Below are 18,892 nucleotides of genomic sequence, written 5' to 3' on the forward strand. Positions count from 1 at the left end.
TGCAGGAGACTCTCAGGGAACAGGGAGAGCAAAAAGCCAGGTGCTATGGCTCACCAATCTCCTTTTGTAATAATGATGCTTCTACATTTTGAATATATTTTAGATGTAATTAATTAGCACCAGTGTGCAGCTATTAGAGAAAAAGGGCTTTTCTCAGGTATGCTTAAGTACAAGGTATACCCCTGATTTATGCATATAGAACCTCCCCTATAAGGACTACTCTTGAAATCAATGGGACTCTTTACTTCATTGGGAGGTGAATGAGGCCCCATGTTATCTGACAAGCACATACTCTGTCAAGGCTATTGCTTATGTTGATTTCTTAATTCATTTGGGAAGATTTCCACACATACTTTTGGGTGGATGTATAAAATTGAAGTAACTTATAAAATAGAACATAAAAGGCCAGAAACATGACATCATCCCAAATCCACACATTAGTGGCTCCCTCCTACCACCTAGTGCTAGCTACTGATCCTTCTGTCCCACAAAAGCTTGGAACAGAAGACTAGTTTTAGAGTATGATTTGAAGGCTAACATTCTGGTTCTGGTGGGCCAAGAGTGGAAGTGAGTTCCAGAGAAGCCTTCGCTGAAAATGCCTCTAGCCCCTTTGCAATTAGACCATGTAACATGCCTTTTCTTATCTCTGTGTCCATGATATCACATGGAAAGACAGGCAGTCTTATGTACTGAGTTCCCAAACAATTTACATCAGCATCCTTTTACTAGTGGATAAACTAACAGTGGAATTCAAGTTTAATTATTTCCTACTGTACCTACCAGGTTGTCAGGGTTCCCTCCCCACTCTGAACTCTAGGGTACAGATGTGGGGACCTGCATGAAAGACCCCCCTAAGCTTATTTCTACCAGCTTAGGTTAAAACTTCTCCAAGGCACAAATTCTTTGCCCTTGGAGGGTACGCTGCCACCACCAAGTGATTTAACAAAGAATCAAGGAAAGGACCACTTGGAGTTCCTATTTCCCCAAAATATCTCTCCAAGCCCTTACACCCCCTTTCCTGGAGAGGCTTGAGAATAATATCCTAACCAATTGGTTACAAAGTGATCTCAGACCCAAGCCCCTGGGTCTTAGGGCAATAGAGAAATCAGTCAGGTTCTTAAAAGAAGGATTTTATTTAAAAAAAAAGGTAAAAATCACTTCTGTAAAACCAGGATGGAAAATAACTTTACAGGGTAACAAAAGATTCAAAAACACAGCAGAACGTCCTCTAGGCTTAGTTTCAAAGTTACAAAAAGCAGGATAAACCTCCCTCCAGCAAAGGAAAAATTCACAAGCAGAACAAAAGATAATCTAACACACCTTGCCTCTCTTTTACTCACAATTTTTGTAATATGAGAGACTTTTAGGATGGTTTATAGGAGAAGGAGTTTTCTGACCTGATGCTTCTCTGCTTCCCAAGAGAACACACACAAAAAAGCCTTCCCCCCCGAAGATTTGAAAGTATCTTCTTTCCCCATTGGTCCTTTTGGTCAGGTGCCAACCAGGTTATTTGAGCTTCTTAACCCCTTACAGGTAAGAAGGAATTCTAGGCTGCCCTTAGTTGTATGGTTATGACAGAGGTACAGGATCAACTTGGGCAGCCAGCAGCAACAGGGGAAACATAAGAGACTGGAAAATGGTTGAGATTCAGGGAGGAAAAAGCAGCAAAAGGAAAAGGAGATGGCACAAGAATGGTCAGTGTTGGCCATCTGGGATATTACCAGTAACTTAGTACTAAAGCAGTTCATCTGTCTTATTGAGACAAGTGCTTATCTAGTTGTTGTTGCACTCCAATGTTTCTATTATCATGCAAAAATTGCATGTACACTTAGTTACACAATAGCACACTATGAATTGGACATAAAATTACATCCTTATGTGTGTGTGTTAATTTTTATTTTATAATGTATTTATTAACATGTTAACCATTTGTCTTTAAATTTTCTAGGTGTTTTAATAGCTTGTTACTTAGTTTTTGCAACAAGAATGACTGCAGATCAAGCAATTCTTTTTGTTAGGGCAAAAAGGCCTAATTCTATTCAAACCAGAGGACAGTTAGTGTGTGTAAGAGAATTCACTCAATTTTTGATCCCTCTAAGAAATGTGTTTGCTTGCTGCGAGCCGAAAGCACATGCGGTTACTCTGTCCCAGTATCTGATCCGTCAGAGGCATCTGCTCCACGGTTATGAGAGTAGACATCTCAAGTATGTGCCAAAACTTATTCATCTAGTTTGCAAGCTGCTATTGGACTTGGCTGAAAACAGGCAAGTGATAGAGGAGGAATTGTTAGATATGCCAGATCTCTCTTCTGAAATTGAAGAGGCTGTTTCTCAGTTGGACTCTACACAGCTAGATAAAGAGTTAACAAGACAGAACAGTGACTCATCAGAGCCATTCGCCCACTCAGTAGTGGAAAATGTCACTTTTGAGACCCAGGATTCTGTTTTCTCCCATGAACACAAATATGATCCTCTTTGGAAGAGGCGGAATGTTGAATGCCTTCAGCCTTTGACTCATTCAAAAAGACGTCTAAGCTATAGTGACTCAGATTTAAGGAGAACTGCATTTCTCTTGGAACAAGGAGAAACTCCATGGACAGTGCCTGCACAAGTACCACTCTTTGACAAACTTAAGCAGCAGAACACTAGGGAACATTTTCTCTCTGCAGGCATTCAGACTCCTCAGCTGGATTTAAACAAAGAGGCCTTAGTTCGTAGTACATTTATTTTCTGGAGTCAAGGTAAATTCAGTTTAAATGGACAAAACAGTTTCTATACAAGAAAATCTCCAAAAGAAGTGCAGCGTAGTAAAACATTTTCCTCAGGTTTTGAACGTGTACACAATGACAGGGAAGCAAGAACACCAAAACGTAGTTTTGCAAAGGAAATTGGCCACAGAAAGGAGCGAGAGACTAATGTGTATGGCAGAAGAATTTGTGCATCGGAGGACTCTGATAATTCTGCTTTAGAAGAAGAATCATCTATTGGATATGAAAGTCAAGATAGTAAAGATCTATTGGAAGCAGTTCCGTACATTGTTTTGCAATCAGAATTAAGTCTGGACGCACGAAGAATTTTGGCAGCTAAAGCTCTTGCAAATCTTAATGAATTTATGGAAGAGGAGGAAGTGAAACAGAAGGTAGAAATGTGGCAGGTATTACTTTTTCTAAAACATTATTCAATATTGTGTATGTATTACATGTATATTTAAAGTATAAACAGCAGCAAAAATCCTAGTGCTAGCTTGTGAGAGAAGTCTCTGGCACCCATTATAAATTATACATATTAGACATGCTCTGATATTGAAATTGCCAGTCACCTAAATAAAAAGGTCCTGTTGCAACGGAAATATTATATAATCAGAGGCCTGAGGTTTGACAAAACAATTAAAAAAAACAAAAACAAAAACCTAAGCAAAATTTCACTTTACTGTTAGCATCTAACAGAAAGGTAGACAATTTTTTTCTGTTTGTGTTTATTCAGTCAGTTTAAAATCAGTTGATAGCTATAGTCATGACATTGTTGGTAACATAAAAGTGCCTCAAGATTTTAGATTAGAGACAGGTCTGCAAGTTGTCTATCAGAGCTTTCTCACAGCTAGTCACAGGATTTTGTGTGTAAATGAATAAGATAATTTAGTAGAAATTTAACTGCTTAAAATCGTTAAAACCATATCCTCCTGAACACGTTTGACTTGAAATAGGAATCAAAAGCTGTTTCATGTATTCCACATATAATTGGAGGGCACTGGACTGTACAATTCATGTTGCCCTTCTGGTCTAAAAAGCCACTTGCATTGCAGCCGATTAATGTTGACAGTTTTGTAAAAGGGAGATGTGATGGGGTGTGCACCCCATGACAGCCCTGATAGGGTTAATAAGGGTCTGAGAGGCCAGTTGGGTTACCCAGCATCACCTGCAAGAGGGAGGACGAGGATTAACTGAGTGAAGCCAAGCTGGGGAAGGGCTGGGATAGCACTTTGTAAACCCAGGAGGGATAGCAGAAGGGAGCTGCAGTCACTCCCTAGGATGAGGGAAGTTGTCAGGGACAAGGAGGAGTGTAAGCCCTGCGATTCTGCCCTGGCATAAGAAGTCTAGCAAGAGGCTAGAAGGGGGTGGAGTAGCACCAGGAGCAGAGTTGGCTCCCGTGGTAAAACCAGAAACAGGCAAGGGAAGGCAAAAGGCTGGGTAAGAGGGAGACAGCAACTGGGTCAGGGACTGATTAGACCTAGATTGCTGGTTTTAGGGTTTCTCTGGGCTGGAATCTGGTGTAATGCACGGACCCTGCCAGCTGCTGGTATAGTGGCTCTTGAGCCCCAAGCTGGGGTTGGACACCATCCTAAGAAGTGGTCCTGTTGGACTTTTTAACTCTGGAAAGGGGTGGACTAAATGGTGACCTCGCTGGAGGGCCAACTTACCAGAATAAAGACTATTGCAGAGCGAACAGAAGGGGTGACCCAATGCTGGGAAAGTAGATCTCCTAGTTCTAGACAGGAGAAGGTACACTAGCAAAGAGTGGGAACCCCATTACAGGAGGAAATATATTCATGGGGCTGATAAATGTCTCCTTTGTGCATAAGTCTAACAAGTGCTGCTAAAAGCAAAGACAATCTGAGCAGAAGTAAACAGATGGTGCATTTTTATTTTTGTTAGAAAGAGCTGAATTCTCGAGATGGAGCTTGGGATAGAATTTGTGCCGAGAGAGATCCTTTTGTCCTTTGCAGCTTGATGTGGTCCTGGATAGAGCAACTAAAAGAACCTGTTATAACCAAAGAGGATATTGACATGTTGTCAAAAAAATGCACAGAATTACCAGAAACTCTTAACTTACTAGAAAAGGTAAACACTGTATATGTCAATTCATTATTTTACTGAAAAGTACAGTTTATTAACTCAAGCTTTGCATCAGTGGCCCTTAAACAAGGAAATTTACATTTTTAAAGGTAAATTGCAATGAAACAAATTTCAGGCTCCTTAAAAATCAAATGAAAATGTATCTTGATAGTTCACAGTAAGTTTTAATCAATGCTTAGATGCTCTGGTGATGGGTCCTTTAGAAAAATCCAAGATAGATAAAATCTTAGAACTCTAGTCAATAGAAACTTGATTTCCATGTGCGCTGGCTGGAGGTACCACAGCCTGCTGGACCTTGAAATTCAAAGAGACAAAAGGCAAGAAACACTTTCCCTTTAGCTTTCCCTAACACCAAATCTGGCAACAGTGGTTAATATTGACCACATTATAGTCCTGTGCATCTTCAAAGTACTCTGCAAACATCTAATCCTGTAGCACTGAGAGGGTTGGTGCAGAGGGTATGAGGAACTGACAAATCCAAGTAGTAAATTCTTCAGTAGCCTGGCCAAGTTCCATTACCTAAATCAAAGCTCTGGACTTCCATATTCTCAGATCATGTTGGGGAATAAGTCATTCTGCTCTGAAACATTTGCATTATGTTTTCTATAAAGGGATAAATAAATCTTTTTAGCTATTCTGTCTTTTCAGAACATTTCCTTATAAAGAGAGTTTTTGTGTTCTAGAATTCTCAGTCACATGACAAATTTTCCAGTTCTTTGGATGTTCTTTTTGTTTCTGGATTATTTGTGTAGAAAGTAGGGCACATTCTAATACCTCCCTTTGCTCACAGTTCCACATTTCCTTGAGCAGCAGGTAGCGATTGCCTTCTCTGCAGTCCACTTCCATGACATTCAGCTTCTCTCAGTTCAGGGTTTTGAAATGTCATGCTTTTTCCTGAACTCAGTTCATCAGGGTTTTATTATTTTGGCTGAATAAAAGATAAAGTAACTGCTTGACACTTGAAGGTAAACTAATCATCAAAATTAATTATTTTATCTTGCCCATTTGTTGTTTATCTTCCTACATTTGTTGTTGTAATGTATGTTTGCCTTTAAAAGCTGCCTGCCCAAGTGGAGATTGTCTCCCCCAAGATTTGGTGGTGAGCCTAATGTGGAAGAGGAGATAAGCTGCTTTCAGAACACTATTTCCCACATCCACCCAGACACTCTTTTTGGTAGCCGTCAGAGACCTTTCTGTGGGGTTGTGATCCACAGTGGAAAGGGAGCTGGGCAGGCCAGGGGTGGGAGTGGGATGTTAATTGAGGAGAAAGGCTTAGGAGTATATACTTCCCTGGGCCCTATAGTCTTTCCTAGGAAAAGATAATACAATCTGGAGCTGTATATAATTTTTTTGTGCCCTTTCACAATAGGGCTTCCCCCAGTCAGGGAGTGGAGTCTAACTGGACAGCCATGAGCAGGAGAGTCCATAGTACTGTTGGATCTACTGCGGGGGTGGGGGGGAAGCCCGTGCATGGATAGCCCTGACCTCCTAGAAGTTTCAGAAGATCCATGGGGTTTGTGTCATGAGGCTACCCACATTCTGCAGGAGAATTGTTGTAATAGTTGCGCCTGCAAGTTTTACCCCAATTGTGAGCTCAGTTGCAAGAAGTGAGTGAAAGTTCATAAAATGTCACAATAACCTATAACAATAAATATTGACGGGGAAAAGGTACAAAAGGGAGACAGACTGAATTAGTCCAAACAAAAGGGCCTACCGAAACAACTCAGAATTGTGTTAAGATCATATCTCATAAACAAGAGAGGTATGGAACCAGATATCAGTGAACCAAAATTGCTGGAAATTAGGCCTAATTTGGTGGACAAAAAAATAGGAGGATGGATTATTCTACTCATCACTCCCTTTTGGAGTCCTTAAAAAATTTTGAGGGAAAGTTGGGATGGACACAAATGTTGGATGACTGAAAGAGAAAGGAAAGGGAAGAGTGAGTTTCATCATGATGATGGCTGCCATTCCCACCATCTCCTGAAACTCCAGGATCCAGTGTGACACCATTGTGCCTCCTTCATCCTAATCCTGAGAGATATTCTGATCATACTGGCCCAGAGAAAGGGAGACAGATGACGTTGCCACCTCCACTAACTTTGGCTAAACCCCGAATGTTACCTGGGATGTGAGACTGTCAACCTCCCTCACTCCCATTGTGTGTCCTTTTCCTTCCCCTCCTTATTTCATCTCTCTCCTTTTTCTTTCTGTTTAATAAGAGCTGGGTTAGCTTGTCAAGACTATATTTCACAACACTCCTGTAAGCCTCTGGCCAGAAAGAGGCAGCTAAAAGCAATTTCCTGAACATCCCAATGCTAGTACAAGTTTACCAGGTCTCAGAGGGCTGGAAAAGCCATTTTTTCCAGCAGTGAGATTACAAGCAAAAGTTGACACCAGAGACAGAAGCTGCATTTTCTATCTTTGCTGTTCTTCTCTCTTCCCTCTTGTGTGTGTTTTTCTTGTTTTGTTTTTTAGAAAATGAGATCAGACTTTAACAGCAATAACAACAGTCCTAGCCCCTCTCAACTGACTTCTTCAGTTTTCTCCAAAAGGACAGTTACCATTTTTATCATCATCTTAAAGACTTTAAAATGGGTTTTTCTTTCTAAAGATTATCTACAGTTAAAGGGAACAAGAGAGGTCATTAAAATGAAAGCCTTAATACTTTACATTTCAAATGCTGTAACAGTTTTTCCTTTTTGTATCTTTAATGGTGTATTTGCCATGGTACTAAGCAGGTTTAGGTCTCTGTATACCAAACCTTGCTTGAAACTGTTTAATATTGTACTGTTTCAGGGTACGTTGACACCTTTGGCCCATATTTTTCATCAAAATTAACACAACAGAACCTCTCTTCCCATTATGATTGAACAATTATGTAAGAACTCTGCAGGAGAATCCTTGGGGAATTTATCCCCCTGGATTTTATTGCAAGAGGGGGTAATGTGGGCTACAGTTCTTGGAGTACTTTTAACAATTATTTAAATGTTTTCCTTGAAAATGTTTCCTTTTTAATAACTTTATATTTCTTTTACCCACTAGGAACAATATCAGACTATTCTTTGTATTTTCCATTGTGTAGTGAATCTGCAGACGATACCAGCTGATGTGGAGGAAGCCTTACTTACCCGGGCCATTAAAGCTTTCACTAAGGCAAGTAGCAACTCGCCCATGAAATTGTGATTGTGTTGTAGATGAAATAATAGTCTTAGCCAAAAATTTTAGTAATTCATTAATAGTTATTATACTGACACTTCTCTGCTTCAAAGTACTAAATTTTTGTCATAGCAATCCTCACCAAAGCACAGAAAAATACTCCACAAAGGTCAACTGTGGGTGTTGAGTATTGTATGGAGTAAAAATAGTGCCTTCGAACTATTCTCTGGCTTCATTTTTATGTCTTGCTAGGCCGCTTCCACTGGGTAGAAGTTGAAGTTAGACTATTTCAAACTAGAAATAAAACACACACTTTTAACTGTGAGGATAATTAGCCTTCTTTTGTTTGAGTCTCCTCCAGTACCAAGGTGGAGGTTTACATGGCTAAGACTATCTCCGGGCTTTAAGATCTGCCCTGCTTTTGAGGCAGCTATATCTGTGAACGAGAGACATGCTAAATATCTTTTTTGTTTAGGAGAGTCACATATTACAGACAAATGGTCAATTTGCAAATCCTTTTCTGAGCACATGCAGAGAGCTTATGTCATGTTTGTTTAAAAATGTTTGATGCAAAAGTCAAATCAATGAAAAGCTTTTTGGACTCTGAAGGCTCTTCTTGAAAGCAAGCTGCTGCTTTAAAACCAGTTTTTAGTATTTCTATTATCAGAAACACTATTTTGGGACCTAACAGGACTTCTGGCTCTAAGAGATCTCATGCTTCTCAGAAACATGCTGAGCCATATCTTCAGTTCTTTCTGTGTCATTCAGCAACTGCTGTTGCCCAAGGTAGGAAAGAGCAGAGATCTTCAGATGGTATTCAACTCCTCGGTATTGGCCAAGAGGAGACCTAAGATTCATCACACTGATGTCTTCAAACTGCCTCCTTCCAAAACTAATTGGTGCCACGAGTCTTCAAGGGCTGCGGAATATTACTCTGCTGCTTCAGTACCATGTTGTCTGTCTCTGGCAACCAATACCTCTTTCTTAGTATCAGCGTCATTGTTACCATATGCCACAGATTTTTTAGTATTTCATATTAATAAGAAGGTCCCATATATTGAGACTTCCATACTGATACTGTTTAGATTGGTTCTGCCCACATTGGTACCAATTCCTCTCTTAATGCTGGCGGCTTTCACAAATTCTCCAACCATAGTGATCGCTGCAGAACCACAGTCTCCTCACTTGGATATTTCTCGAGTGTCTACAGAATCTACATCCCTTCTGCTACTGGAACCAAAGGTACTGATTATGAAAACCTCCCTGTGACCATCATCTGTGGTACCAATATCTGTTTCTCAGAGATTGGGATCTGGATCTCTGCAGCATGTTAAAACTACTCAGAGATCCATACCACTCTTGGAGGAGTTCTACTTTTCTGCGTCTTTGTATCATGACAGTAGAAGCCCTTCTTCTAGATTCTTTTCTCTTTTTCCTATGCTGGCTCCTGAATGAGACTCAAGAAGGAATCCTTCTCATTATAGATCCCATAATTCTGGTATTTCATCCCATATTGTGGCATCGTATGCTTTTCTTATATGGGATGCAGTCTTGGCCATAGTAGTCAGGGTGGAAGCATCACCATTTTCCTGCTTTTTGTTCATCCAGATCTAGGTCTAGAATTAGATCACCATCTCCTGAGGAACCATCTAAGATAGCCTAACCATGTAACCAGGAGCTTGTCTAGCAATTTGAACAAAAACCTCATACTGAGGAGTAAGATCTTATGGAGGAACATGGGTATCAACCGATTCCTTTGGCTATTCATCTTCCTCATCAGATGAAGCTGTAACACAATCTGTCTTTCCACACTCAATTTCAAGGTCTTTCACAACCTTCTTAAAGGATATCAGAGATCTTAGATATTCCTCTAAGTTGTCCAGGAAAGGTCTCACAAGTTATCCAGCACTGTGCGTCTGGTTTCCCAGGGTTGGTTGGTATGGGAAAATGATGAGGCTGTCCTTGAGTCAGTTAAAGATATGTGGCAGGCTCCTGCATCTATTTCAGCCATATCTAAAAGAGCAGATCTCAAATATCAGTTCCCCCAGGGGTTTGAATATTTCTTGATCCCTGGGTCTTTAGTAGTAGTAGTGCTCATGAAAACTCCAAGCAGCCTGGTCCTCCTAAATCTACATCTAGGGTTAAGGAGAGCATAAGCTCTCACAGTTGAATGAAAAACTTCTTCAGGACATCAGGGACAAACTGAAAGCAGTAGCTTTGGAAGGATGGCAGCTGACAAAAACTGCATTACAGGTGTCTTTGGATGCTTCTGACACTGCAGCTAGGACAATGGCTACTGCAATAACTATATTCAGAACATCCTGGCTGCAATAGTAAGGAATTCCAAAAGAGGTTCGCACCATAAGAACATAAGAACAGCCATACTGGGTCAGACCAATGGTCCATCTGGCTCAGTACCAGATGCTTCAGAGGGAAGGAATACAACAGGGCAGTTTTGAGTGATTGGTCCCATGTCATTCAATCCCAGCTTCTGGGAGTTGGAAGTTTAGGGACACTCAGAGAATTGGGTGATTGAGGACCTTCCTTTTGAGGGCCACGATCTTTTCATCTTGAAGACTGATTAGGTGCTTCATGCACTGAAGAACTTGAGAGCAACCTTTTGGTCTTTTGGCCTCTGTATTGCATACCAGAGGAAAAAGCAAACAAAACCTCTGACCTTCTCAAAACAGAGTCTTCCATCTTCATATTCATACTGACAAAGAACTTCTGAATTGTACAAGGAAAAAAAACTCTTTTAAGAAGAGATGAGCTATCCATCTACTGTTAATGTGCATTGATTGATCATAGGACCAAAGGCTGCAGATTTGATGCCAGGGTCAAGAGTTGTGGGCTAGTTTTTGAGGATCTATGCCCTTTCTCCCCGCTCTTTGGCAATTGCCTTGTTTGCAGATGCATGGGCTGCAATTACTACCACCCAATGGGTCTTAGAAGTTATAGAGCAAGATTATTCAATTCAGCCCCAATCTATGCCAGCTCTGCACCCTCTTCCATGTCTCATTTCAGGGACACTTAACAAAATGGTCTGGTGCAGGAGGAGATACTCTTCAGGGTGTGATTGAGATGATGCCTTTAGGGTTGTGTGGCAAGGGCTTCTATTCCCACTACTTCCTCATTACAACAAAGAAAGGAGCGTGGTATTTTATATTAGATCTCAGAGGACCCAACAAACTCATCTAGAGCTTCAGATCTCAGATGACCACCTTTTTCTTCAGTAATTCCTTTTTCTAGATCCCATGAACTGGTTTGCAACTCCTGACTTGCAAGATGCTTACATCCATGTGGCAATCCATCCAGCTCTCAGGAAGCTTCTTCATTTCATGGTCAGTGGACATTATTGCCAGTTCAGAGTCCTCCCTTTCAGTCTCTCAACAGCTCTGAGTATGTTTGCCAAATGCCTTTCAGTTGGAGCAGCTGTGCAGAGGAGGCAAGGCATTCACATGTATCCCTATCTCATTGACTTTTTATGGCTTTTGGTAGCAAATCTAAAGGTCATGCTGTTTCCTCTGAGGCTCTTGAAGTGGGTTTCAGACTATATGAAGATATCCTATGCATTGAATAAACTACCCCTTCCTCCTAGAGTTAGGGCATACTTTATTAGAGCTGTAACTTGTTTCAGGGGGAATCCCTATTTCTGAGATTTGTAGGGTAGCTACTTAGAGTTCTTTTCATACATTTACCAATCAATACTTCATTGTGGTAGCCTCTAGATCAGATACTCAATTTGGCAAGGCTATGCTACAGTTATTTTAATTAGGACTCCTATCACTCACCTCCTTGAAAGGTAGCTGTTAGCCAATCATCTACAGCGGGAACTATGTGGACAAATGCTTGAAGAAAGAGGTTACTTAACTGACAGTAACTGGAGTTTAAAGTGCTTATCCCCCCCATGGATCCCACAACCCACCCACTTTCCCCCAGATACAGAGTTCTTTACTGGATAGTCTATATTAGTGAAGGAACTGAGTGGTGGTTGGGACTGCTTTGCTCTTTATACTCTCAGAGGGGCACAAGTGAAACTGCTGGCATCCGATGAAGTGAGCTGTAGCTCACAAAAGCTTATGCTCAAATAAATGTGTTAGTCTCTAAGGTGCCACAAGTACTCCTTTTCTTTTTGCGAATACAGACTAACACGGCTGTTACTCTGAAATGCTGGCTAAAAGATTCTTGACTTGCATGCATGGGGCATGCAAACCTACATTGGGATCTGTACAGACAAAAGCATTGTAAATTTCATTTACTGTAATGTAAGTCACCTCTCGTGTTTTGGCAGGTCTCAAGCAAAAACCAGGCAGAATATTCATTTTCTGCTCATACTTTTTCCTTGGGCATATTTCAGCCTCCCTTAGGGGAAGTTAAACTTCACTCATTAGGCTGGCATCACTGTTTGGTTTGGTTTGGATTCTCCCCTCCCCCCTGAGATAAGTCTTCCCTCCTCAGTAATTCGGATTAACATTGTCCTCAACTTTATCTAAACTAACTAAGATGCTTTTATCCGGCCCATGACCTAGTGATTATGGAAGAGTTGTCTATGTTGTTCCTGTCATCAGATAGGGCCATGCCTGCAAATTATCTAATTATCTCTGAAGGAATATTTGGTAATATTGTAGTTTTACAAATGAAGGTCATTTGCACTAACTATAGAAACTATAGCCCCAGCTCATTTGCACTAACTATAGAAACACAGAGCCTCAGTGTGTATAATGTATAGAACAGAAACCTGTTCTGGTCAGATCAAAATATGGTTTAGGTGAAATAAGATTAGAAAAGGAGTAACAATGTACATTTGTTATGCCCACACACCATGAACAGTAAAGCTAGTAGTGTGCAGAGAACTCTGCATTTACTGGGTCAGATCCTCAGCTGGGGTAACTTGATGTAGCTCCATTGTCAAATACTGGTTATTTTTTGTAGGGCCCATCCTTCCTATGCAAGTTATCATGGAGGGCAGAGGAAACGTGCTACATATGAAATCTATAACTATTACTGTTTTCTCCCCCTGGCCAGGAACTAAGGCTTCCACACCATTACCTGTAGATCATACAAGTACTGTGCACGTGGATTTATCTTGTCTCCAATCTGCCTCCCAGATTCACCATTTTCAACTAGTCCCTGGATAGTGTGGTTTCATAACCCATGCTCTCAAGCACTCCATGGGCTGCAACTGCCTTCTGAATTCCCCTCTCATGAAGGAGAAAGTAGTGACAATTAACAGAACCTCAAATTGTATTTGTTTGTGCAATGTTCTCTTGCAGGTTTGGGTGGAGTGAAAGAATCCAGAGCCTAACAGTTTCTCCCAATCTTCCATGTCCATGGAACTAGACTTCTGTTGGGTAGGGACACAAAGGGGAACATGTAGCAGAAGTGAAGTCCCCTCCTGTGTTCCATGAATGCATGGTCTCCATCCACATACACAGGTGGTGGGGAGCATGGGATATATACATATAAACAAGTGATTATAAAAGCAGACGTAAAGGTTTGGAAGGGTTAAATTTAGTCATATGGTGGGTTCTCGTGAGGGTGAACTCAGCATCCTTCCTCTGATAAAGTATCTGAAATAATTTGAAAAGAAGGATCATATCTAACGCACAGCCACTCTTCAGCTAGTAGCCATTCAGACTGTAGACATGAGCATGACCTCTCTCCTCCTAACTCTTATTTCTAATTGCTATTTTGTTTTAACCTGTCAGTAGATAGAACTCTGCTGTAGTTGTTCAGACCTGTAGTGATTTATGAAAAATACCTATTTCCTGGCTTAAAATAAGTATATGAAAATGCATCTGGTACTTGGAATTTTAAAATATGTATTATTTAGTATTTTCTGTCTGTATTGTGCCATGTCGTACTGTACTGTAAAACATTCAAATTAATTTCTCCCTTTTCCCAGACGAGTGTGGATTCTGAAAATGGACCACAGGTTTACAATACTCTGAGAAAAGTATTTAAACAAACACTGGAAGCAAAAAGAAAGGAGGCCAAAAAAGAAACAGATAACCCCTCTTGATGTTTACACAGTTCTGCTGGGGACTTCAGTGATCCTGTCAAATTAACTTTCATTTACCAGCTACAGTATTTTGTGCTAATTGGCATGTATTGACCAAATTTTAGTTTTAGTTAAAGAACTTTTTTTTTTTTTTTTTTAAAAAGGGAGCTGTAGTGAGCCTTATTCCATTTACAGATGTAAAAGTTGATATTTTAATGAGCTGCTACCGTGTGATTGTACTGTAGCATTTGGTTTGAAGCAATATGCTTTTATATTGTGAACTCTGTTTTAAAACTATATTTATTGATTTAGAAGTCTCATCAATAAGCTATATTTTTTTATGTTAAACAATTGCCACAATGTCAGTGCCATGTTATACAATGATTTAATGTATTAATATTTATGTATTAATGTTTACATTAATGATATTTCATTTTACTTTACAGTGAATAAATACTGACAACATTCTGATGTATTTATTGGATTCTTTGGAAATCTTAAAATAAGATTAATTGTAGTAGTAAACAAACTTGTAGAAAAAAAAATCTTTTATACATAGGCTATAGTAAATCACCACATGTCTTAATGTTGCTTTCTTATGTGTCTAAAAAAAAAGAAAATACTAACAAGCATTTAACTTTTCAGTGTATGTTGCTTATTTACCAACTTTTATATATTTTTAGGTATTTTAATAGAAAAGGTTTCTGAAATTTTATTTTTAAAGGAAAGTTGATTGTATGTTAACATGCTTGAAAGGACAGAGTAATCTTTTCCAACTGGCTAAAGAAACCTACAGATGTTTACCTCATTTGAAAAGTTATTTAAATTTGAAATCTTATCCAAAGGCCTCATTTTTTACTCACACTGAGTCATAACTTACATGAGTAACCTATAAAAATTAAACCAATGAAAACCTTAAATGTAAAAAGTGTGTTGCAGATGCTAAAGTACTGTGTTGCTTTTTTGTATCTTTGAATTAGATGTCATTTTCTATTTATTTAATTAAAGACATCTGTGTATACTCAAAGAACAATTTCTGTTTATGGATTAGGATTCAGGTTGGTTCCCCAATTTTCAGGGTTACAGCTCATAAAGTAAGATAACCTTAAAAAAACTCTTTCCTGTTCTAAAATATTGAGCTGTACAACACCATCAGTGACTGCATATATTCAGTTAAAAATAGGACTGTTTGCTATGTTAATAATTTATAAATGCTAACTGCATAACTCCATAAACCAAATTCAGAGCCAAGCAAATCAGTTCCTGCCTTTACAGAATGATCTTAAAATGTATACATGACGTGGAAGTAAAATACTGTATATGAATCGCACCCGAAAACTTTGTAAACTAAAACTCTAGAAAATCACCAGTCAAGGCAATACTTAACATCCAGATTAACCTCAATTCACATGCCTTTATCATCCATATATAATACCCAAGTGCATTCACAGGTTTCACAGTTCCACAAGAAATTCTTTTCAACTTCCAGAATTCAAAAACTTATAAAGTACAGATCCAATTCCTCAGTATCACATGCCTAGCCTTCATTCCAAACAATGGTTTAGGTCGTAGTAACATATTAGTTATTTAAACTTAAATGTCTATTCATTTTAAGTTTAAATAAGTCTATTAAACTTATGTTCATTGGTATTAAACTTACGTTCATTAGTATCAGAGGGGTAGCTGTGTTAGTCTGTATCCACAAAAATAACGAGGAGTGCGGTGGCACCTTTAAGATACCACCGGACTCCTTGTTGTTTTTACATTCATTAGCTATATTAATCTTTCTGAGATTGATCTTAAGGTTAGGCACATGTTTGAGGAACCAGATGTCTGCACTGTGATTGGTTGTACGGTGGATGCAGGCTTGCTGGCCACACCCAGAGGATGGTTGGAGGAATGTGGCTAATTACCACTGTGCCCCCTACCGAAGGCCCCAGGAGTGAATTGTGGGAGCACTGGGTGGAGGAAGTGTAAGTATGGTTATTGGCTGAAAGCCCATGGCAGAAATGGAAGAGAGGACAAATTTGGGGGGTAGTAGGGCTCTATTTGGGGACATGGGGGAGAGGGAATCATACAGAAGCAGAAATCTGGTGGAACAAGAGGGAGGACAGGTGTTGGGAAGTAGGGCTCAGTCAGTTGGCACAGGGGAAGAAGGGAAAGGTGCGTTAGCAATGTGGCATCACGGGGTAGCTGATGAGGGAGCATTAGGGCCCCATACCATGAGCACAGTAAGAGTGACACTGTGTCAGGGTAGGATCCGCAGCGAGCAGGGCTCTGGTAGGTGAGCATTTGGATTGAGAGGAGCATAGTTCTGGAGAGAGAGAGGGCATATTGTGCACCAGCACAAGCCCATGCAAATCTCAGGCTGAGCAAAGACAAGCAGGTTACATTTCTAAATGTTTACCTGTAAGAAAATGTGTACTTGCCCTGAATTTTATGTGGACTCTGCTGTTGGGGAGAAGGGAGGCAGGCAGAATGTAGGGATGGGAACGTGATACAGTAGGAATAATGGGGAAAAGGGCATCTGCAGATGTATAGTGGCAGAGATTGAGGTGGGGGGGTGTAGGCTGTAGAAGAGTTGAGGTTATCTGGTGGTGCATTGGAGATTATGAAGTAGCAGAATGTGGGGGGGAAAGGCTTGGGACAGTGGTGGGATTTGAGGAGAGCAAGGGGTCATGAGTTAATAGGAGCACAGCTAGTTCACTAACCAAAGCTCTGCTTCTGAGCTAGGCAGCCAGCCAGCCCTAGAACAGAGCTTCTAAGAGGCTTCTGGAGCTGAGCTGCAGGGGTTGTCAGCTAATTAGCCCAGGGAGCAGCTCAAGGCCTGCGCTGCATCTCCTGTTCTAGTACTGGGCCATCCTCATTCCTATCCCTTTCCCTGTTGGCTTCAAGGAGGCAGCAGAATCATGCAGCATTTTCTAAAAGGTTGATTTATTGACCATTTTACAACCCATTTTGCAGAACCCAATTTCAGTACCTACCTTGAGGTGAAGCTTTGTGGTGATAGGAGATTTTGTTGGTCAGATGGATGGAAACAAACATGAGATAATTAGCAAAATATATTAAAATGAGCTAATTTTTAGGTCCTTAATTTTCAGAACTGATCATAGTTGCCAATAAGACAACAGTGAAAACATAGGAAGTATAACCCTTCTACTAGCAATGAGGCAGCAATGAGGGCCAGGTTCAAATAGCTAGGAGTCCTTCGTAAAATGAACAAACACCACCATCTTGAGTCCTTACCCACAATTTTTAGAATCACTAACTGCCTTCCCTCTGTGCTCTTCACAGATAGTACTTCCCAATTTAGAAGCACTGAGTCTAAGATGAAGCAAGGAAAATGTTATTAGTGGGAAAGGGGACACAGCATCAACTTGGGAAAACACAGCAACACTACATGTAACTAAATGACAAATCAAGCACTTCCCAATGGTAACTGTGGCAATAGTCCATTAACTCTGCCTATTGGACACTCACACTGGGTGAGCAAAGATGACCAACTAACCTTTACCCCAACTGTTAAATGCCACTCATGGTTTGGTGTCAGTGGATATCATAGTTGCAGAGTCTTGAGGTGCATCTGAACGGACTTGTCTCCAGTCTCTTGGGAAGTGCTGCCTGGTTCTGAGGTTCCCCCACCTAACCCACATAGACTGATTTCAGTTTTAGTTAGTGGTGGGTTGAAGGGACCTCACTGGAGTTCAAAAAGCCTTCTCTAACTTGTACTTGGTCAAGGAGCCACCTTTGCGTTATCTCTAGTTGCAAAGCTTTCTGTAACAGCTCTTGTAGTGAAATCCTCAGTCTATAGCATGTCTTACCTGAAAAATCCCTCTCCAAAACCAGAATTCTTTAGAAAGAAAAAGCAGGAGCACATAGGACCTCTGAACAGAAGACTTGCACATGGCTAAGCTCTTTGTTCCCCCAACTTAAATAATAACAACAATAATAATTCTTTTTAAAAAGATTTCTCCTATTTCCCCTCTGAACTCAGTTCCATTACCCTAACAATTCTGACTTTGTTTGCAGTGATGGTCATTCTCAAAATGTTACTAAAGGAATTCTGGGTAGAAACCATATGCAAATGAAGGTCTTGCTTTGTTGCTATCCTTCCTTCTGTTCACTAGCAGATGGTGCAGAGACTAGCTTATTCCAACATCAGGCCACAAGGCTTACAAAAGCATGTGTGTGTGTTTGGAGGAGTGGGGGTGCTTATTTACAAGGTAACTTGAAATATGAGGTGTGATCAGACCCTAGCTGGCTGCAACACTCCATAATGCAGTGGAAGTGACTGCTGTGTGGGAGAGGGTTAGGGCTTGCAAAGTTGTGATTTTAAAACTAGCTACTAGGAAATCTCCTGGCCCCAGCCAGCCAATGACATCTTTTTAGTTTTTGCCTGTGTGATAAAGGAGATAGATGCTGGCTCTTTAAACCCTATAGCAGTGTGGGCCCCTTTGGGGTCTCACTCCCCAGGGGACACGTGCAGGAAAGCAGGCACATGCTACCCTGCTTCGCTTTGAAGTGCCCACAGCTCAGAGTGCCCCAGAATGCACGGCAGGGCCGGAGCCAGTGAGGGAAGTTGCCTAAGCCCTACCCAGCGTGGATCTTCCCAGCAACCTGGGAAGCCTGGTGGTGAAGGACCACCCACCCTCCCTTGAGTCCTGGGTTGAGGGTGGGGAAATTTGAAGACCCTGAGAGGTGGTTGAGCTGGGCATCTCCCTCCCCTTTCCTGGCTGCCAGGGGTGTGTGTGTGTGCAAGCCCCTAATGGCTCCCTCATCCCTGGTGAGGGGTTGAAGAGGAGGGGCCCAAAGTATCAAGCAACCAGTATGTAGCCATGAATACAAGACTACAAATAGGTACAAGGGAGACCAAAGTGCAT

The 18,892-nt window shown here is 40.8% G+C and overlaps 1 protein-coding gene across 4 annotated transcripts in view; it reads left to right on the forward strand.

Annotated features, from left to right (window-relative positions):
• PTPDC1 (protein tyrosine phosphatase domain containing 1) overlaps positions 1-14,161 on the forward strand; it is a 49,632-nt gene extending 35,471 nt beyond the window's left edge. For 3 of the 4 annotated variants that reach the window (XM_037905029.2, XM_007056888.4, XM_043551599.1), the window contains 4 exons: positions 1,949-3,153; positions 4,652-4,837; positions 7,898-8,008; positions 13,917-14,161. In XM_037905029.2, the coding sequence (XP_037760957.1) occupies positions 1,949-3,153; positions 4,652-4,837; positions 7,898-8,008; positions 13,917-14,033 (1,619 nt within the window). In that variant the 3' untranslated portion in view covers positions 14,034-14,161. The remainder of the gene's footprint in view (positions 1-1,948; positions 3,154-4,651; positions 4,838-7,897; positions 8,009-13,916) is intronic. The other variant, XR_006292272.1, reaches the window with a different exon arrangement.
• The last annotated feature ends 4,731 nt before the right edge of the window (positions 14,162-18,892 follow it).

The sequence above is a fragment of the Chelonia mydas genome, chromosome 7 (genome assembly GCF_015237465.2).
Source record: "Chelonia mydas isolate rCheMyd1 chromosome 7, rCheMyd1.pri.v2, whole genome shotgun sequence".
Taxonomy (NCBI): Eukaryota; Metazoa; Chordata; order Testudines; family Cheloniidae; genus Chelonia; species Chelonia mydas.